Source organism: Triturus cristatus, chromosome 4_1 (genome assembly GCF_964204655.1).
Source record: "Triturus cristatus chromosome 4_1, aTriCri1.1, whole genome shotgun sequence".
NCBI lineage: Eukaryota > Metazoa > Chordata > Amphibia > Caudata > Salamandridae > Triturus > Triturus cristatus.
The window spans coordinates 1,108,965,054-1,108,987,226 of NC_140585.1; the positions used below are offsets into that span (position 1 = coordinate 1,108,965,054).

At 47.1% G+C, this 22,173-nt stretch overlaps 1 protein-coding gene across 3 annotated transcripts in view; it reads left to right on the top strand.

Annotated features, from left to right (window-relative positions):
* Positions 1-22,173, top strand: part of LAMB1 (laminin subunit beta 1) — a 359,541-nt gene that overhangs the window by 245,762 nt on the left and 91,606 nt on the right. For all 3 annotated transcript variants that reach the window (XM_085654111.1, XM_085654112.1, XM_085654110.1), the window contains exons 21-22: positions 3,960-4,184; positions 6,848-7,062. In XM_085654111.1, coding sequence (XP_085510237.1) covers positions 3,960-4,184; positions 6,848-7,062 — 440 coding nt within the window. The remainder of the gene's footprint in view (positions 1-3,959; positions 4,185-6,847; positions 7,063-22,173) is intronic.

The window sequence follows — 22,173 nt, forward strand, 5'->3', positions numbered from 1 at the left end:
GTGGTGACTCCATTTCATCTTGGGCAGTCTGTCACCTTGCCCACCTTCTTTCCGCATCCTTCCAAAGAGGAAGAGAGGCTCCACCGTCTGGACCCAAAACGTGCGCTCTCCTTTTATTTGGACCGCACAAAGCAGTTCCGGGTGGACGACTAACTTTTCGTTGGATACGTGGGTGCTAAGAAGGGGAAAGCGGTGCACAAACGGACCATCTCTCGGTGGGTCGTTTTGTGCATCAAAATTTGTTACTCTTTGGCAAAAAAGGACCCCCCTGTTGGGCTGCGCGCCCATTCTACTCGGGCCACGGCGGCTACTACTGCTTTGGGACGAGGTGTCCCTTTGCAGGACATCTGTCAGGCGGCAACGTGGGCTTCGCTACACACGTTTGCCAGGCATTATTGCCTTGACAGCCAAGTCCGGAGGGATGGCTTCTTTGGCCGTTCTGTCCTCCAGGACTTTCTGGTGTGATCTTGGTTCGCAGACCCACCACCGGGGATGGTATTGCTTGGGTATCTATTCTAAGGTGAGGAATCTAACTAACGTGTTTCTTTCAGATGAACAAGTTACTTACCTTCGGTAACGATGTATCTGTAAGAAACATTAGTTAGATTCCTCACCGACCCACCCATCCTCCCCGTTCTGCGAACTGACATCTAGGGTTAAGGATATCCTTTTCAGGCCCCTAGATTTTATTTTTGGCACCAGTGTCGGTCTTTGCATGGCTCTGCGTTCCTGGCGCGGAAAGCTATGTACAAGAACTGACGTCAGCGCGCGAGGGCGGTGTCTAAGTACTCCGACGTCATTCCGGCGCACGACGCCGACGACGGACGCGGAGCTGCAGACTACGCCTAGCGACGCGCAAGGGGTATTGCTGACGAAAAATCTTCCGGATCCAGTCTGACGCCTGGGGATATTCTAAGGTGAGGAATCTAACTAACTAATGTTTCTTACAGATACATCGTTACCGAAGGTAAGTAACTTGTTCATTAGTGACTCAAAGAAATATCCAGAAACTTATCCCTGCGCTGGGCCTTTCAGATTGCAGCCACTGAGTCACTTCGATTCTACAAACTATGGGTTGCATAAAAAGGTAAACTTCTAAGGTCACCTCTGTCGACCTTCTCAAGGTCAGGGTGATGGCTTTCTTTACCGAGAATCTTTCTAAAAGACAGAGGAACACCCTAATAACCAGACAAAAAGGAACCATTAAATAAAAATAAGCTGAAAAAAATAGAGTGCTATGAGGTCTTACACAGGGCGTAACTGCGCTGTGCAAATTCTTATGACCTAGTGTCCTTGCACTTTGTTGTCAAGAGCTCTCAGTTGAGAGTTTTATCTCTGGGGTCAAGGCGTTTTAGCGAACAGCAGTTTGGACTCTGCAAATCTTCTGTGATGCAGGCATTTTCAGAGCCTGAGGCAAAATTACATTTGTCATAGTATTTTCCATAATAACAAGGGGTTTCCTGTCCATTTGTTGCAGTTTTGCACCCCTTCCTGTTCATTAGTGATAGGGCTGTCAAGAAGCTGCCTGCACAGCCTTAATGTAGATTCAGCCCATTAAACCCGGATAGTTGCTGAGTACTCCTATCCCAGCTCTAGTCAAGGAGGCCATTTTTGTAGCCTCCACCAGGGCCCATGGTATCTATTCATGCACTGACCTTGTGGCGGTTTTCCCCAAAAAAAGTTTTCCATCATGAGTTGCCTGAGTTCAGTAGTTCTAGGCCAGATTTACAGCTCCCAAATCTTAACTTAAAAAAAACTCTGTTTCCCTGTTGTGAAAATTAGTTCTCAACTAACACCACAGGATTAAACTGGTTGTCAAAGATACTAAATCCCAACTTTCAGATATTTTAGTTATGGGGGCCCGACTCCAAAAAAGCTTGGCCTAAAAAAGTTTGAAGACCTCTGGTCTAGACTCTGCCGCTGCTTAACGGCATCCACACATTAGCATAGCTCATTCAGAGCCTGAAGAAATACACATCACCCCAATTGTGATGCAACTTCATTGGCTCCGCTTGCCATGCCACACCATCTTCAAAAACAGATGCATCATTAACAAATCCATCCCGACCAACACATCTATTTATCTTACAGACAAGCTCACCATCTCTGGTCCTCTGGCGTCGCTCTGCTCTGTCAGGATACCATCATTCTGGAGACTAAAGTGTGAAAATGAAAAATCAAGATAGCAGGCCTTTTGCAATCTGGATATGGAACAGCCCCCTATCCATCAGGACCACCCCAATGCAAGAGTTGAAAACACACTGAATTGCAATGCATTAACAATACACTTCTACTCCGGGAACCCAGCTACCTCTCTAAAGACTCTGTCTCTATGCTTGCAATTGACTGTGCAGAGCACCTTTTGGCTAGGTTTGTGCTATACAGATACTACATAAATACTCCCACACATACATGCATACTACAAGGGGATTGAAGTGTTTTACTTTCCAACAACTGGTTCTGTGGTAGTCCCTCTCTGATCACTGCAGCAACTTAAAAAAAGCTGCTTTTCACATCCCCCAAAGCTATGGCCACGCGGATCAAAGTGTTAATAAAATGATAATGTCCATCTGACACTATTTTAAATAAATCTTGAGCACGTACTAGGCCCTACACAGCCACACTAGTGGCCATATATCGCTATACAAATAATACAAACCAGCAATAAAACTAGTTCAATATTAGTTAAGGTGACCTGCAAGTTTTTCTTTCCCTGCTTTGACTAGTTACAGTGCCTATGGAGTCTTGCAACTAGTCAACTAAATCTTTTTGGACTACAGCAAATACTAAAGCGGCAGGACTGCGCGCTGCATACCTATGTATTAGTCACGAAGATAAAAACATTTGAGGCTTTTTTTGTAAACCGCACATTCTCCAGCGTTTATAGTTGGCTTCTGCTGCAAAGTTAGAGTCCAACATTACACGATAAGGCATGTAGTGCTTGATTACAGATATTCGTGCTGACGCAAATGCAAGAAAGCATTTCCTAGAGAGTCTCTGGGGGAGCCAGACAGTGCTGAGCTTCCAGGCAGGCTATCTTTTAGATAAAATGGTGCGCTCAAGGCTTTAGAACAATTGCCTCCCTTGTGGCGATGGCTCCAATTTTAAGTACATACTAGGCCATGATACTTGATAATGAAACCATATTTTGAAACCCAAGGCAACCAGCTTGAACATTTACATTTATTTCAGACGGGTTGCATTTTTGTCTGTTCTTAGTACTGGATGAAAACTGTTATAGGCTCGTTATTTGGGTGAGGTGAAAATAGTACCCATTTGTCCCCTATGCATACATATCTTAGCCTGCATGTATGCTTGTTGGACTGTCTGTTTGTCGCTGCAAGGCTTTCCCATTAGTGCAATGCATTTTATATAAATACAAATAACAAAATATAAACTTGTGTGGACGTAATCGAATGTGTATGTTAATTCAACACAGAATATTTTTATCCGAGTTTTAAGTGCTGCACAAATTAATCACTTACCTCTTGTGTTATGGGGTTTTTGAATGTTGCAGCTATAAAACATTCATAACTTTGATTTAAAAAAAAAAATTAAAAAAAATAATGAATTGCTAAAAATAGGTTAGAAAAATATCAGGACAACAAACATGCTGGTAAAAAGAAGAAAATAAGAAAAAGAGTTATGAAGATGGGTGAACGTGGAAAAAAGAGAAAAGAAAATGTGAAAGGGGGCACGGAGAGCTTTGCCAGGAAGAAAAAAATATTTAATAAAAAGGCACAAAAGAAATACGATGGCTGAACAAAAAAGAAGGGTACAACAGACAGGAAAAATTCCCTCACCAGGACATTTATTATTGATTCATGCATTTATTCTAAGGCACGTTTGAAAAAATACATATTAAGTGCAGTATTTTAGGGATGGCGTTTTCCTGTTTATTTAAAGATTCATTATTTTTGTCAAGCAACAACTTATTGTCTTGTACTTTCATTTTATAGGAGTCCGATGCGATGAATGTGACTCTGGGTATTATGGAAACCTGCTTGAGGTTGGCGGTATCTGCCAGCGGTGCCAGTGCAACAACAACATTGACATGACTGACCCAGAGGCCTGCGACAAGCTATCTGGAATGTGCCTGAAGTGCCTCTATCACACAGAGGGCCAGGACTGCGGTCACTGTAAACTTGGTTATTACGGCGATGCTGTGAGGCAGGACTGCCGAAGTAAGCAACCACTTGTTCTTTTTTGGTCACCATTTGTATGGATCAAAAAATTCAGTACTTTTTTTTTTTTTCTTTTTTTTTTTTCTTTTGCCAGCTTTAAGATGAATTTGCAGCATTGAACAATGGTTTGGTGGTTGTCTGTTTTTTTCTGGTGCATGTAGGAAGCTGGCTCTTCATATAGTCAACCAAAAAGAGGTACTAGGTGTAAAGAGTCTAGGCAAACCCCAACGGAATTAGAGGCACACATGACACCCCAAATGCTCTCTTTTGTTGTGGTGTGGGAGAGCAGTTAGTTTGGCATGACACATGGGTGTGTCATGTCATATTTTCACCCATGCTTTTACCATACCCCGCAATCTACGATGGCCATCTGTGTGGATGTGTGTGTAGGTCTCTTAGGGTGGCATAAGAGATGCTGCAGCCCTTTGGGACCCTCTAACACCCAGGCCCTACGTACCAGAGGTACCATTTACTAGGGACTTACAGGGGTGCTAAAGTCCTAAGCCAATTGTAGCATAACTAGACTACATCTTGTTTTGGGGAAGGAGCACTGGCACTGAGGTCTGGTTAGCGGGCACTGTCAGAGTTGAAAATCAGCAGCCAGTAGCTAAAAAGGGGGCAAAAAGTGGGGGTATGAGTGCAACAAAAGCCCAGTTTCCTACAGTGCACCAGAACGGGATGAGCATTTTCTCAATGTTCAAATATTCTTACCGGTTTCATATCTTTTTCAACCTGTACTGTTGATGGTACCATTAAACTCTGTTTTTGATCATGAAAACTTGTAGCTGTGGAAGGAAGTATCACACTAGTTGATTGCTACACAACGGGTGAATAAACCAGGCCATTAAAACTTTCTAATCAATATTAATATATTTTGTATAATATTCCTGCCCCCTCAGATCATCTCTGTTCTGTGCTTTGTAAACCAGCGACTCCGGTGTTGTAATGTTTATGGTTAAGAGACTAGGTCATAGGTTCTTAACTCTTTAACTTTCTGAAGACCCCAGGTAAATCACTGCTTGTAGGTGAGGACCCCGTCCACAACAATTTCTAGGATTTTAACCAAGTAATATGCACAAAAATATAAAAACCGGCAGAAAATCAAACATACTTAAACATGAAATATTTTATTTAATTCACAAATATATAATAATAGACACTTTAACGGGAAGATTGAAGATTTTTTTTTTTTTACTTGTCTTTAGTCAGCTTTATTTGGAATGTGGGCACGCACAAGTAACTATAATTACAGCAAAGTGACATTTAAGCCAACAAGGATATTAAACCATTCAGACAATACTACAGCTGTTTATAATTTTACGATTTTCATCAGCAATGAATAGAAGAAAGGAGGAGGGTGGAAATGAAAAATAAAAACTGTATTGAAGAGCCCCTATTCTTTCTCGGGCTAAAACCAAGATATAACCTATGTGACTTCCAGAATTGATAGCGTTGGGGTTTTAAACATATTAAACACTAGACCGGTGATACAAGACCAACCACGCAGAGCCTGAAAATGACGAGTTAAACTAGACAACGTTTTACATCTGAACTGGCAAAAAAAGCCTCCAGGCTTCATGCCCAAACATTTCTAATATTCCCCATGTAAAACTGTGCTACATTCGAGGAAACTGACGGGTGAAATAAATAATGCTGCCTTCTTGTTGGCTTAAGGTCTAACAGATGCACTCTCACATAAGGGTAGGAAGGGCCATATAAACGCTGCACTAAAATGGAAGGGGAAGCTGAAAGAGAAGTCTTGGTCATGAGCTACAAATAAATTTAGAGCTAAATTGTGTTGTTTCTATGCTTTGTTAGCTTTGCTTTTTTTAGTTTGCCTTATGTGAATAAGAATTGTTACTCTTTTCATGTGTGTTCATTGTCTTTTTTTCACTTTTCTTGACAAATATCCTCCTGCCGCAAAGGAACAGCACGGTACAGTCCAAGAGGCTTAATGTGAATGACTGTTACAGGAAGTTGCCACTGGCACCGTTTGTTCTTACTTGTTGTGTCGGCCCTTCCACGTCTTTTAGTATTTTACCAGGTCTATGCAAGGGCATTTTAAAAACTTTTTTCTGCACAATTGTTGCTTCGCTATTCAAAAATATTTGTGCTATGACAATTTTTGACCCCAGAGATTCTTGTTTTCAGATGTAAAAACTGTTCCTGAAAGGGATAATTGGAATATGTTTTTGAAGTAATTATCCAGAAAACGGGTGTCCAACTATGGTCCACGATGACGGATTCCTGGACAGATTTTTAAAATAATTGCTTACTATCCAAATGAGGTACATTCAGATACATTGTAAATGTCCCCTATGTGATTATTGGGAAAATCTTGGATCCTGTTCTCCTGGACCCACTTTGGACACCCTTGATCTTGGCATGTTAGTAAATGCCTCACAGAACCTATGCGCTCATGGTGCTAGCATGTGTATCTAAGTTGTTTGCAAAAGTATTTTTGAAAATGTGTGATTTTCATTTGAATTATTGCTTTCTTTATATTTGATTTGGTGCAATTTACGAGGTTTAGCCGTTCCAGTCATACAAAGAAAGATATTTTCACTGTTCTCTTCTCTGAATGAACCTCTAAGCTTTTGCTTCTGTTCCTATTTTTAGCATTTCTCTCTTTAGTTTACCTCTCTTGCATCTTTTCTTTCCAGGGTGTGTTTGCAATTACCTGGGTACTGTGCAGGAACACTGCAGTGGAGACGGCTGTCAGTGCAACCAAACTACTGGGCAGTGCAAGTGTCTTCCAAATGTGATTGGCCTGAACTGTGATCGCTGTGCACCGAACACTTGGAAATTGGCTAGTGGAACTGGTTGCGAGCAGTGCGCCTGTGATGCTTCTCATTCACTGGGCCCATCATGCAATGAGGTAAATTAATATAGACAATCTTAAGGGGTTTCGAAAGTCGATGGAAAGCTTAGGCGGAAGTGGTCACTATATAAGTTTTGCAGCGTGAGTCTTTCTGGATTCACTATGCTGTGCATTATTCCGCGATCTTGTGGTTGGGTCCGGATTCGTAGTCTTTTCTTTGTTTTTTTTTTTTTTTTGTAGCCCAGGTGGGCGGCGACGACCCACCATTTGGTGCACCTCCCGTGACGTCGTCGTGCTTCCAGCGGAAGTCCCACCTTTGGGGCGCCATCTTCAGATTCTTTTTTCCGCCGTTGGGTCTGGATCGTCATCGGAAAGCTCCAGAATTACAATCGAAGGAAGAAGGAAAAGCGAGTTTCGTCGATAAATAACTACGAAGATATCACAGGAAAGGAATATATCACATCAGGAGCGCGAAGAAGGAAGTGTTCCGCCTTTTTTTTCGACGCCCTTGGAGAATGCGCACTCAGAGGCCCTGAGCGCAATGGACAAGACGCCATTCAAGTTCTGCCCTAACTGCCACCACAAGTTAGCGCAGAAGGACCAGCATCCGGTCTGCAACCTCTGCCTACCGGTCGACCACCAGAGCAAGGACTGCAACGCCTGCTCAGCCTTCGCGCCGAAGACGCTCCGGGTGAGAGAACGTCCGAGAAGAGCCAACGCCAGCATGGATGGCAAGGGTAAGGCCCCGTCGCTCTACGATCTGGGCCTCTCCACAGACTATGAGGACAACGTCGCCGAGGGACCCGCAAACTTCACGGTCGTAGAGACCGACAAGAAAAATGAAGACTATGTAAGAGAATAGTCGAGCTCAAAACACACGAAAATGCCTCAAACCCGAGGGTGACTCGAGAAAATCTGAGTCAAAGTCCACGAAGGGAGCCCCGGCGCCAAAAACTTCGACGACCAAGGGGGGAACCATGGACAAGAGGCCGAGCGGATCCTTCGAAAAGGACTCCCTGGTGCCGAAAGACGCCGAAAGGCAAGGTTCGTCGAAGACAACCCATGAAATGGGGCGCTCGACGCAGAAGGACAGGTCGGCGTCGACGCAAGTTCCGTCGAAGAGGCCCGCGGTCGACGCCGAAAGCATCTCCGAGATGGAGAAAAAGAAGAGGCGGCTCGAGGCCGAAATGGAGAACATCCTTCAGAGGAAGAAGGAGTTTTGCAGCGTGAATCTTTCTGGATTCACTATGCTGTGCATTATTCCGCGATCTTGTGGTTGGGTCCGGATTCGTAGTCTTTTCTTTGTTTTTTTTTTTTTTTTTTTTTTGTAGCCCAGGTGGGCGTCGACGACCACCATTTGGTGCACCTCCCGTGACGTCGTCGTGCTTCCTGCGGAAGTCCCACCTTTGGGGCGCCATCTTCAGATTCTTTTTTCCGCCGTTGGGTCTGGATCGTCATCGGGAAGCTCCAGAATTACACTCGAAGGAAGAAGAAAGAAAAGCGAGTTTCGTCGATAAATACTAGAGGATATCACAGGAAAGGAAGAGATTTCATCAGGAGCGTGAAGAAAGGAGGTTCAGCGCCCTTATTCTTCGACGACCATGGAGAATGCGCACTCAGAGGCCCTGAGCGCAATGGAAAAGACGCCATTCAAGTTCTGCCCAAACTGCCATCACAAGTTCGCGCAGAAGGACCAGCATCCGGTCTGCAACCTCTGCCTTCCGGTCGAACACCAGAGTAAGGACTGCAACGCCTGCTCAGCCTTCGCGCCGAAGACGCTCAGGGTGAGAGATCGGCAGAGAAGAGCCAACGCCAGCATGGAGGGCAAGGGTAAGGCCCCGTCGCTCTACGATCTGGGCCTCTCCACGGACGACTAGGACAACGTCGCCGAGACAGCCGAAAACTTCACGGTCGTAGAGACCGACAAGAAAAAAGAAGACTAGGTAAGAGAATCGTCGAGCGCAAAACAAAGTACCTCAAACACGAGGGTGACTCGAGAAAATCAGAGTCTAAGTCCACGAAGGGAGCCCCGGCGCCGAAAACTTCGACGACCAAAGGGGGAACCATGGACAAGAGGCCGAGCGGATCCTTAGAAAAGGACTCCCTGGTGCCGAAAGACGCCGAAAAGCAAGGGTCGTCGAAGACAACCCAGGAAATGGGCCGATCGACGCTGAAAGAACGGTCGACGTCGACGCAAGTTTCATCGAAAAGACCCGCGGTCGACGCCGAAAGCATCTCCGAGATGGAGAAAAAGAAGAGGCGGCTCGAGGCCGAAATGGAGAACATCCTTCAAAGGAAGAAGGAGTTCGACGCCAAGATGAAGGAATTCAAGATTCCAACGGTTTCATCAGCAGACGTCGTCGAGGTCGAGGACGAATTTGACACCGAAGGACTAACAAGGGATCTCGAAGAGGAAGAAGAGGCCTATTATGATGGAGAAGCCGAGGAAGAAGACCAACAGTCGTTCTACGACTCGGCGCCATCTACCAGCCACGACATCGAATGGCAGGATCTCGACACCGAAAACCCGGAGGAGCCCGTGGACACGTACCCTTCGAGGCCGTCGCCACCCGACGACATCGGGGTGTACAATATGGTGGTCAGGAGCGCAGCAACAGCCTTCGGCGTCAAACTCGACGAGGAGAAGCCGAAAGCCGATTTCCTCCTCGAGACCCTGCTCCCCATCCAGACAAGGAGCCAGTTCCTCCCCATGCTACAAAGTGTGATGAATCAGGGGAGAGAAGCCTTCAAGGAACCAGCGACCTGGCGGTCGATCACGCCCAGGACAGAAAAGAAATATAAGCACTCTTCCCTGGACCCCCCTTACATCAAGGGTAGCGTGACCGCCGACTCCATCATAGCTTCCACGGCCAGGAGAAGGACCAACGTACCAGCAACTTCGGGCCCACCACCTGATAAGGAGAGCAGGAGGATAGACCTCACAGGAAGAAAGGTCGAGAGGAACGCCGCAATGCACTGGCGCATGGCGAATTCCAATGCACTCCTCAATAGACACCAGTACCAGCACTGGGACGAGATGGGGGAGCTAGTAAAGCACCTCCCCGAAGAATACCGCCAGAGAGCCTCACACCTGATAGACGAAGGCAAGAACATCGCCAACTCCTGTATAAAGACGGCGTTAGACGGGGCAGAGACTTCAGCAAGATTCATGGCCATAGGGGTCACCGAGAGAAGGCATGCATGGCTAAGAATCTCGGGATTCAAACCGGAGGTGCAGAACAACATCCTTGGCACCCCCTTCAACGGAGAGACACTGTTCGGAGCAACAGTGGACGAGAAGCTCACCCAGCTGAAAAAAGAAAACGAAACGGCGAGGTCCATGGGGGCCCTACAGCTGAGGGGAATGAGGCGAGGCAATCCCTCGAGGAGACCCTACGGTAGGGGAGGAAGCCAGCAGGGGCCGTCGCACCAGACGTTCCAGCAAGGTCAGCAGGGTGAAAGTCACGGACAAGGTCAGCAGAAGCAAAACTGGCAGTACCAACCTCGGGGCCAGTCCTTTCGCGGGAGAGGGAACGGACGTGGCCAAAGGAGGAGAGGGGGCGAACAGCCCTCATCAAAGTGACTCAGCACGCAAGAGGACGCCTACCCTCGTCATGCCCCCAAGGGTGAGGCGCAAAAAAGTAACATCAGGGGGAAGAGAATATTCAAAAGCCTACGAGCATACAACACCAGTAGGCGGAAGACTGAGGTTCTACCTTCAGGAGTGGCGGCGTATAACCACAGACCAGTGGATACGGAACATCCTGCAGTACGGATACTGCGTAGATTTGGAGAAAAGACCTCCAAACAGGAAACCAAGGGGAAGACCGAGATCGGCCCAAGAACTGGCACTACTCAGAGAAGAAACACGGAAACTTCTAGAAAAGAGAGCCATAGAGGCAGTGCCGTTCAGAGAACGCAACAAAGGGGTCTACTCAAACTACTTCGTGGTCCCGAAAGTAGACGGAAACCTCAGACTCATCCTGGACCTGCGTTACCTAAACAAGTTCATCAGAACGCAGAAGTTCAAAATGACTTCGCTGCAGGAGGTACTGCCCCAAATAAGAGACTGGGACTTCATGGTCACCGTGGACCTCAAGGATGCCTACCTTCACATCCCAATAAACAGAAGACACAAGGGCCTTCTAAGATTCAACATCGAACAGGAACACTACCAGTTCACAACCCTGGCCTTCAGATTAAAATCGGCACCAAGGGTCTTTACAAAATGCCTGTCGGCGGTCGCGGCCCACCTACGAAGACAGGGAATCCATGTCTACCCCTACTTAGACGACTGGCTGGTCAAGGCAAACTCACGCGAGAAGTGCGAGAAGCACGCAAAACGCATAACAGACACCCTCACGAATCTGGGGTTCTCGATCCACTGGGGCAAGTCATCGCTGGAACCGGAACAGGTGAAGATTTTCCTGGGGGCGAAAATCAACTCCCTCAACAGTACAGTAGTGCCCAGCGACAGGAGGACAGATGCACTACTGAAGGAGACGCGGCTCTACCAGAAGGGGCGAGCTCTGACAGTGAGGGCTGTGAGCAAGATGATGGGGATGATGGCGTCGTGTATCCAGCTGGTGCTGAATGTACGCCTGCACATGAGACCATTACAGGAATGGCTACAACAGCAATGGTCACAAGCAAACGGGAGTTGGGAGGATCTAGTGGTTGTTACGCACGCAGTGCAGGAGGAGATAACTTGGTGGAACAGAGACAACATGACAGCAGGGAGAAGCCTGACACCACCAATCCCAACAGTGACCATTACCACGGACGCATCGCAAAAGGGATGGGGAGCGCACATGGACAACCTCAGAGTGAGGGGTCTGTGGGCTCCAGCAGATGCGGTTCGCCATATCAACTACCTCGAGTTGAAAACAATCCTGCTAGCCCTGAAAGCATTCCAGAGGCACCTGTACAACCAGAGGGTGTTGGTTCAAACAGACAACACCACGGCAATGTTCTACATCAACAAGCAAGGGGGACACAGTCGTTCCCTCTCTCCTCTCTAGCTCAGGAGATTTGGAGATGGGCCATAGCTCTCAGGATAGATCTACTGGCAATTCACCTACCGGGGAAGGACAATGTGGAGGCAGACTGGCTAAGCAGGCAGACCTCGGCATCGCACGAGTGGGAGCTCAATGGCCAGGAAACGGAGAAACTCTTCCGGAGATGGGGAACTCCCACAATAGACCTATTTGCAACACGCCACAATGCAAAATGCCAAAGCTTCGCATCCAGGCAACCAGATCAGCGATCCCAGGGAAATGCCCTATGGATAAGCTGGTCGAGGACATTTGCCTACGCCTTTCCACCGATACCCCTGTTGCACAGAGTGCTCGACAAGTGCAGAACCAGCAACATGACTCTGATCCTAGTGGCTCCGCAGTGGGCGAGTCAGACATGGTTCTCACAAATTCAAGAAATGGCACAAGGCAATCCATACAGGTTCGAGAGGAGGAAGGACCTGCTCTCAATGCAAAACGGAGAGGTCCTGCACCCAGAGCCAGAGACCCTCAACCTGGCGGCATGGCTCCTGAAGACCTAGAGTTCGCACACCTAAGATTGCCTCCGAGCACTATGCGAGTGCTACGGGAGGCAAGGAAACCAACTACACGAAAATGCTACAGCGCAAAATGGAAGAGATTCACTGTGTGGTGCAGGAAAAAGGGCCTGCAAAACAGAATGACAAGAGACTCAACAGTACTGAGATACCTCACACACCTTCTAAAGAGTAACCTCTGCTCGAGCTCCCTAAGGGTACACCTAGCGGCAATCGTGGCCTACACCAGAGGTGAAAAGGGTGGAAGTTTCTTCACCTCGCAGGTGGTGAAGAGATTCATGGAAGGAGCCAAAAGGATGGCCCCCCCGAAAAGGTTGCCGCCACCGGCATGGAATCTGAACGTGGTTCTGACGGAGCTCATGAAGGCACCGTTTGAACCCATTCACAAGGCCACACTGCAGATGTTGACGATTAAAACGGCCTTTCTGGTGGCCATAATCTCACTACGCAGGGTGAGCGAGCTTCAAGCACTAACACTACAGGAACCCTACATTCAGATTCACAAGGACAGAATAGTCCTGAGAACAGACCCACACTTCATGCCCAAGGTGGTGTCGGCGTTCCACATGAACCAGAGTATTCAGATACAGAGTTTCTTCCAAAACCCGACTTCGAACGCAGAAAGGGCTCTGCACACCCTCGACGCGAGAAGAGCGGTGATGCACTACATTGAGAGAACCAAGGAACTCAGGAAGTCGAAGCAGCTGTTTGTGTCCTTTGCTACTAGCTTCATGGGTAGGCCAGTGACTAAGAGCACCATCGCTAGATGGATTGCCCTCACTATTCAATTCTGCCACAAACAGGCTGGACAGGAGCTAGCGGAGGGGCCTCAGGCTCACTCCACAAGGAAGAAGGGGGCCACTGTTGCCTTCCTGGCAAACACGCCCATCCAGGACATATGTCTGGCGGCAACTTGGGCATCTGTGCACACGTTCACAAAACACTACGGCGTGGACATTCAGATGAACAAGGAAGCACAGGTTGGACAGAAGGTGCTTCAACACATTTTCAACTACCAACGCTCATCTACCACCCAGCCGCCACAAAATTAGGAAAACCGCTACAAAGTCTATGCACAGCATAGTGAATCCAGAAAGATTCACGCTGCAAAACGAATAGTTTCTTACCTGTCGGTGTAGTTTTGCAGCTTGAAGATCTTTCTGGATTCACTAGCGAACCCACCCACCTCCGCCAGGAAGATGAGGCTGGAGGAAGAGGGGGTGAAATGGAAAAGATCGAAAGGAATGAAAAATTACAGAAAAATGGACAAGAAGAATTAATCAATCGCCTAGGGTTAAAAAAAGAAAAAAAAAAAGAACCCGAAGATGGCGCCCCAAAGGTGGGACTTCCGCAGGAAGCACGACGACGTCACGGGAGGTGCACCAAATGGTGGTCGTCGACGCCCACCTGGGCTACAAAAAAACAAAAAAAAAACAAAGAAAAGACTACGAATCTGGACCCAACCACAAGATCGCGGAATAATGCACAGCATAGTGAATCCAGAAAGATCTTCAAGCTGCAAAACTACACCGACAGGTAAGAAACTATTCGACTTCTGCTTTGCACCAGAAGCCTGCAAGCTCTTTGAACAGTGAGTGAAGAAAGTGTCGCAGCAGCTTTAGTTATCAGAATCTGCTTACATTTCTCATTGCAACAGCCATCGATGGGGCAAGCAGCTTCCCGAGCAAATGCTGCAACCAACTCCAAGGTTTTCATGCCATTTCTTTTAATGCTCCATTCTGAACAGAGGACAGTGAACCCTTCCTCCTACTTTAAAGATCTATTGGGGTAACAGTTCCCATTTCCAATCACCCAGTATCACATATCAATCTCCTGCTAGTCCTCCAGCACATCTTCATATCACTCTGGGGCATCCCCCCCCACACCTCTCCTCCATGTTTGTAGTGAAATCCTTCCAGCAGCAGACATCACCTCCATATAGTCACAGACATGTACTAAAAATAACCATAAACGACCATCAGAAGAACAGGTAGCATTAATGAAAGTATGAACCAGTGCAGGATGTCATGCGTCCATTACCATTAGGAAGGGTTCCAGGAGAAGGCAGAGTATTGTTTAAGCAAAAGGAGCACTAAAAGGGTCTCTTAATGTGAACGGTAGAGCAGTGTTCTCATCTCCGTACAGTGGCACCCGGATCTGTGCATTAGTGCCATCAAAAGCAAATTACGAAATATTCCATTTCTTCCAGGAGGGCACATAGAAGGTACACAGGGTCCTTTGCTATCACTGTTAAGTTCAAACAAGCACGCCGTGTCTAGATTTCACAAGTGACCAAACTGAGTATTTTTTGGGCTTTTTACTTCAATCTGCGTACAGATGACCACACAGGTCACAAGTGGCAATTCAACAGAGCAGCCATACATGCTGCATGAAAGGGAGCCGAGCAAACTGGGCTCAGACGTTCGCGAAGGACATCTCGGTCTTTGGCACTGAAAGTCTCAAACGCTCCATTTTACAAGTTATTGTTTGGTTGAAATCTTACTTTTCGCATGACTGCCATGTAATTGATTCCAGACTGCAACTTTTATGAGAGAAACTGTCCTTTTTGTCTATTTGTACAAACAAAGCTGTTTCTTTGCTGGTTTTCCGCCCGCCTCCCATGCTCCAGTCAGCCCTACCCTTCAGCGCTGAGGCCATCACCCTCTGTTCACTCATGATAATAGCAGCAAAAGAGTAGCTGCAAAAAGATTGACGCAGACCCTGCACTGAGCTAGAGCGAAAACTGGGATTAGCAGGATTCTAAAACGAGCAGTGGGGGAACCAGTGGTGCGCGCGCACCAGAGAGGAGTGGGGGAAGGGAGCGCGACAGCGAGGCGAACACGAGCTGCTGCGCGTGCTAGACACGGTCGGGAATGGGCGTTGCAAAGGCGGGACATGCGCCCGCCTTTGGCCATTCGCGTCTTTTAAAAAAATTGTATTTACAAACACGCGAAAGCCAATGCCTGCCGGCGAAAGCCTGATCACACTCATGAGCGTGTGGTCAGCTTTCAAAACCCCATACAAAAGAGCTCTCGCTGCACGAGCAGTGCTGCGCACTGCAACACTGGCACGAGCCCTAAAAAAACCAAACAAGGACTATTCCGGACCCAACCACTAGATGGCGGAATGATGCACCGCATGTGAATCCAGAAAACTCTTCATGCTGCAAAACTACTCCTTCCTGTGAGTAACCATTGTGTTAGTCACAATCCTGCACACCTGGAGTAAAATACAAATACTCCTGTTTGTAAAACACACCATCACAAAATGCCAAAACTCCACAACCAGGTTTCCACACCACCAATCCCAAGGGAATGTACTGTTGATAAATTGATCAAGAACATTTGCCTCCCCCTTTCCAGTCATCCCCCCTTGATACCAGTAGTGATCACCAAATGCAAACAGGTAAGCATTCTGGTAGATCGACAACGGGCCAGCCAAAACTGGTATTCAGATTAATGGAAATGGGATAATAAAATACCACCTTTACAAAACCTATTTTTGCAGCGTGAATCTTTCTGGATTCACTATGCTGTGCATTATTCCGCGATCTGGTGGTTGGGTCCGGATCGTAGTCTTTCTTTTCTTTTTTTTTTTTTCTTTTTCTTTTTTTTTTTTTGTGTAGCCCAGGTGGGCGTCGACGTCCCTCCATTTGGTGCACCTCTCGTGACGTCTTCGTGCTTCTTGCGGAAGTCCCACCTTTGGGGCGCCATCTTCAGATTCTTTTTTCCGCCGTTGGGTCTGGATCGTCATTGAGAAGCTCCAGAGTTTTAAACGAAGGAAGAAGGAAAATACGCAAGTTTCATCGAAGGAGAATTTACAGGAGACTACAGAGAGGAAGGAATTACAGCCGGGACGGCGAAGAAGGAGGAGATCCTCAATTCTTCGACGCCCATAGGAAAATGCGCATTCAGGGACTCTGAGCGCAATGGACAAGACACCATTTAAATTCTGCCCTAACTGTCACCACAAGTACGCGCAGGAGGACCAACATCCGGTGTGCAACCTTTGCCTGCCGATCGACCACGAGAGCAAGGACTGCAACGCCTGTTCCGCATTCACGCCAAAGACTCTCCGGGTGAGAGATAGACAGAGGAGAGCCAATTTCAACATGGAAAGCAAGGGTAAGGCCCCGTCGCTGTACGATCTGGGCCTCTCCACCGACGATGAGGACAACATCGCCGAGGGACCTGATGTCTTCACGGTCGCAGCGAACGATAAGAAAACGCCAGACTAGGTAAGAGACACGTCGAGTGCGAAACCCCCGAAAGGGCCCCGAAAATCTGAAAGTGACTCTCGAAAAACAGAGTCAAAGTCCTAAAAAGGAACACCGGCGCCGAAAAGCTCGACAACCGCGAGTGGATCCAAGGACAGAAGGCCCAGCGGATCCTTCGAGAAGGACTCCCAGGTGCCGAAGGCCGCCGAAAGACAGAGTTCGTCGAAGCAGGCCCACGAGGTGGGGCTCTCGGCGACGAAAGACAAGGCCGCGTCGACGCAAGCTGTCGAAGAGACCTGCGGTTGACGCCAAACAAGTCTCCGAAATGGATGCGGAGATGGAGATGGAGAGCATCCTTCAGAGGAAGGAGTTCGACGAAAAAATGAAGAAATTCAAGATCCCAACGATCCCACCGACTAAGGTAGTCGATCGAGTAACAGGAAGAATTCGATGCCGAAGAGCTGTCGAAGGATCCGGAAGAGGAGGAAGAAGGCCCCTACTATGAGGGAGAAGATGAAGAAGAGGATCAGCAGTCGTTCTACGGCTCGGCGCCGTCAACGACAAAGGAGCTGGAATGGCAGGACATCGACACTGAAAATCCCGAGGAGCCCGTGGAGACTTATCCTTCGAGGCCTTCGCCGCCAGACATCGGAGCATACAACATGGTCGTCAAGAGCGTTGCAGCGGCTTTTGGAGTGAAATTAGACGAGGAAAAGCCGAAAGCTGATTTCTGATTTCCTACTCGAGACTCTGCTCCCCATCCAGACGAGGAGCCAGTTCCTCCCCATGCTCCAAAGCGTGATGAACCAAGGGAAGGAGGCGTTTAAGGACCCAGCAACATCCCGGTCCATCACACCCAGAACGGAAAAGAAGTACAAGCACTCCTCGCAGGATCCTCCTTACATCAAGGGATCAGTCACTGCCGACTCCATCATTGCTTCCACAACCCTGGCATTCGGTCTAAAGTCCGCACCAAGGGTTTTCACGAAATGCCTTGCAGCAGTAGCAGCGTACCTAAGGAGAGAAGGGATTCATGTGTATCCTTACCTAGACGACTGGCTGATCAAAGCAAGTACTTGCGACAAGTGCAAGGAACACGCAGAGCGGGTGACAAGAACACTAACAAGCCTGGGGTTCTCGATACACTGGGGAAAGTCATCAATGGAACCAGAACAGGTGAAGATCTTCCTAGGAGCGCAGATCAACACCTTAGACAAAACAGTCATGCCCAGCGACAGGAGAACGATAGCCCTGCTGAAGGAGAAGCGTCTCTACCAGAAGGGGCGAGCTCTGACAGTGAGAACAGCGAGCAAGATCATGGGCATGATGGCGTCAAGCATTCACCTAGTCCCCAATGTACGGCTTCACATGAGAACGTTCCAGGAATGGCTGCAACAACAATGGTCACAAGCGAACGGAAGTTGGGAGGATCTAGTGGTTGTTATGCACGCAGTGCAAGAGGAGATAGCATGGTAGAACAGGGAGAACATAACTGTAGGAAAGCCCTTGACACCACCAAGCCCAACTGTGACCATTACCACAGACGCATCCCAGATAGGATGGGGGGCGCACATGAACAAGCTCAGAGTGAGGGGTCTGTGGACTCCAGCAGATGCGGTCAGACACATCAACTACTGGAATTGAAGACCGTAATCATTCCCCCTTTCAACTCTGGCACAAGAGATTTGGAGATGGGCCATCCCACTCAAAATAGACCTGCTGGCGATACACCTACCAGGGAAAGACAATGTGGAAGCCGATTGGCTCAGCAGGCACACCTCGCCATCCCACGAGTGGAAGCTCAATGGACAGGAAATGCAAAGGCTATTCAAAAGGTGGGGTACACCGACAATAGACCTGTTTGCAACACGCCTGAATGCAAAATGCCGAAACTTCCCATCCAGACAACCAGAAAAACAATCCCAGGGGAATGCCCTATGGATAAGTTGGTCAAGGACATTTGCATACGCTTTTCCACCAATACCACTGATGCACAGGGTACTCAACAAGTGCAAGACCAGCAACATGACAATGATCCTGGTGGCACCACAGTGGGCGAGACAGACATGGTACTCACAAATAGTGGAAATGGCACAGGGACCTCCACACAAATTCGCAAAAAGAAAGGACTTGCTCTCCATGCAGAACGGAGAGGTTCTACACCCATAGCCAGAGAGCCTCGGACAGGCAGCTTGGCTCCTGAAGACAGAGTTCGCACACCTTAAACTACCTCCAAGCACTATGCGGGTGCTGCGGGAGGCAAGGAGACCAACAACACGGAAATATTATGGGGAAAAGTGGAAAAGGTTCACAATGTGGTGCAGCAAAAATAAACTGCAAGGAAAAATGACAAAGGAATCAACGGTGCTTAGATACCTCACACACCTTCTAAAGGCGAAACTTTGCTCATCGTCACTGAGGGTACACCTAGCGGCGATCGTAGCTTATACACTAGGTGAGACTGGAGGAAGCTTCTTTACGTCACGGGTAGTAAAGAGATTCCTGGAAGGGGCGAAAAGAATAGCGCCACCAAAGAGGATGCCACCTCCGGCATGAAACCTCAACATAGTCCTGACGGATCTTATGAAAGCGCCCTTTGAGCCCATGCACAAGGCCTCCCTCCAAATGCTGACAATGAAGACAGCCTTTCTGGTGGCAATAACCTCACTGCGCAGAGTAAGCGAGTTGCAAGCGCTAACGCTGCAAGAGCCCTACATCCAGATACACAAGGACAGGGTCGTAATGAGAACGGACCCACACTTCATGCCAAAGGTGGTGTCAGCATTCCATTTAAATCAAACAATTCAAATACCAGGTTTCTTTCAGGACCCAGCAACAAGCGCAGAAAGGGCACTGCACACTCTAGACGCTAGAAGGGCGATGATGCACTACATCGAGAGGACAAAAGAACACAGGAAAACCAAACAGTTTTTTGTGTCGTTCGCAACGAGCTTCCTGGGTAGACCAGCGACAAAAAGCACCATCGCACGATGGATTGCGCTAACAATACAATTCTGCCACAAACAGGTGGGGCAAGAACTATCCGAGGGGCCACGGGCCCACTCCACAAGGAAGAAGGGAGCAACAATTGCCTTTCTGGCAAATACACCCATTCAAGACCTATGCCTGGCGGTAACATGGGCCTCTGTGCACACGTTCACCAAGCACTACTGCATGGATATACAGATGAACAAGGAAGCACAAGTAGGACAGAAGGTGCTTCAACATATATTCAACGAACAACGCTCATCTTCCACCCGCTACAAAATCTATGCACAGCATAGTGAATCCAGAAAGATTCACGCTGCAAAACTAATAGTTTACCTGTCGGTGTAGTTTTGCAGCTTGAAGATCTTTCTGGATTCACTAGCGAACCCACCCACCTCCGCCAGGAAGATGAGGCAGGAGAAAAAAGGGTGGAAGGACAAAGACTGAAATAACAGGATAAAACTGAGAGGAGATATAAGGAAGATACTTAACGCCTAGGGTAAAAAAAAAAAAAGAGAAAGGAAGGGAAAAAAGAACCCGAAGATGGCGCCCCAAAGGAGGGACTTCCGCAGGAAGCACGCCGACGTCACAAGAGGTACACCAAATGGTGGGACATCGACGCCCACCTGGGCTACAAAAAAAAGAAAAACTACGAATCCGGACCCAACCACCAGATCGCGGAATAATGCACAGAGCTGCAAAACTACACCGACAGGTAAACTATTTGTTTCCTTAGAGGGAAAATGTGTCACCCAGGGCCAGCAAACTTCAACCTGGCATCTTGACTCCTGAAGCCCTTGACATCTAGGCCTACCAGACAGATGTATGGTGCTGATAAAGGCTTCCTGAAAGCCTATCCTAGGTGGTGTGATGTTGCTAAGTGTGCTAGATTTATACAATAGTGAACAAAATGAATTTAACAGAGGATTGAAGAACCATTAAATACGTTATGGACCTGCTTCTCTCTAAACTATCTTACTCCTATATTTAGTTACACTTGTCAGCTCTAGTCTCATTCTTCTGGGGGTCTTGAGGGAAGAATCTTTTTGTACACAGTTGAACAAATGGTTCTTAGAAGAAACAAAGTTTGCCTACAAAAGTCACCACCAGCTCCCATTTACAGTCCTATCTTAATCTGGTGCTAGTACTGCTCTTGCAACAGCTATTTGAGCCAATGAAGCTAGTAAGGCTTTTATTCCAAAGATTGTGACAAATTTCTTTATGTGAACCAATCTGTTCAGGTACCCCCTTTTATATAATAACCAAAAGCACAAACAGAAAACCGATAAATGCACTAGATTTAAAGTGAGCTATCATACATACAAGTGAGGACTCGCTGGCAGGCAAAGATAATGGACCCAAGGGTGCAGCACATTAGGACATTTGAGGTGACAGCCTTCTAAGCAAATTTTTCTATTAGTGACTTATGCATGACTGCAACATGGTCTTCTGTACAAACCTTCCTAAACACTAATGTGTAGATATCCATGTGAATAAGGAGTCTTGGTTTGGACAGAAGGTTCTAAAACCCTTTTTGTCTACCATCCACACTTACTCCACTACTACACTCCTTGAATAACTAATAATGCTACATAATCAATGCACAATATGTGAAGTGATTCAGCTTGCAAAAGGAAAAATGTTACCTAGTTTGCCATTTGAAACTATTCTCTATCCACTGCTACTCGCCCACCTGCTCAGTGATGAGAAAGTGGGTATGAATCAAAAAGGTAAAAAGTTTAAAGAAAGCAGAATAAGGCAATAAAAATATTAACATCACTACAAAAGGAAAAAAAGAATCTGAAAATGGGCTGACGATTCACTTCATAGGAGGTTGGCATGGCTCCTTCTCTGGTCGACATCCAAAATAAAATAGTGAACTTGTTGTACCTAAATACTAGATTGCGAAATAATGCACTGTGTTCAAATCCAGCATAGCTTCAAGCTACAAACTATTGTAAAATGTTGAAAGCATTTGGGAAAACAGAAAAATGTTTATCAAGAGAATTGCTAATTCAAAAGCGTAACTCGAGGACACTAAAGTTTTACCAACAAAGAATATCACGGACTTTCAAAGTTTTACAGACCACTGAGGTCCAGTGATGCTTGTAAGATACTGAAGTACATATTTCTCAAAAATCTTTAAAAGAAAAAATAGAACATTGACAAGTCAAGAGTATTGTATTGTAATTGCATTTGTATAATGCTTACTACCCCTGACGAGGCGTCTAAGCGCTTTTCGGCGAGTAGCATGCTACTCCGGGACCCATAGAGGATTAGTGTTGAATTAGTGTAGTGAAATATGCAAGTACATTTTAAGAGTGTGTTCATTTTGTACAAGAATCCTGCGTGCAATAATGTTTTCAGAAATCATTAAAATAGTTAGAAATGC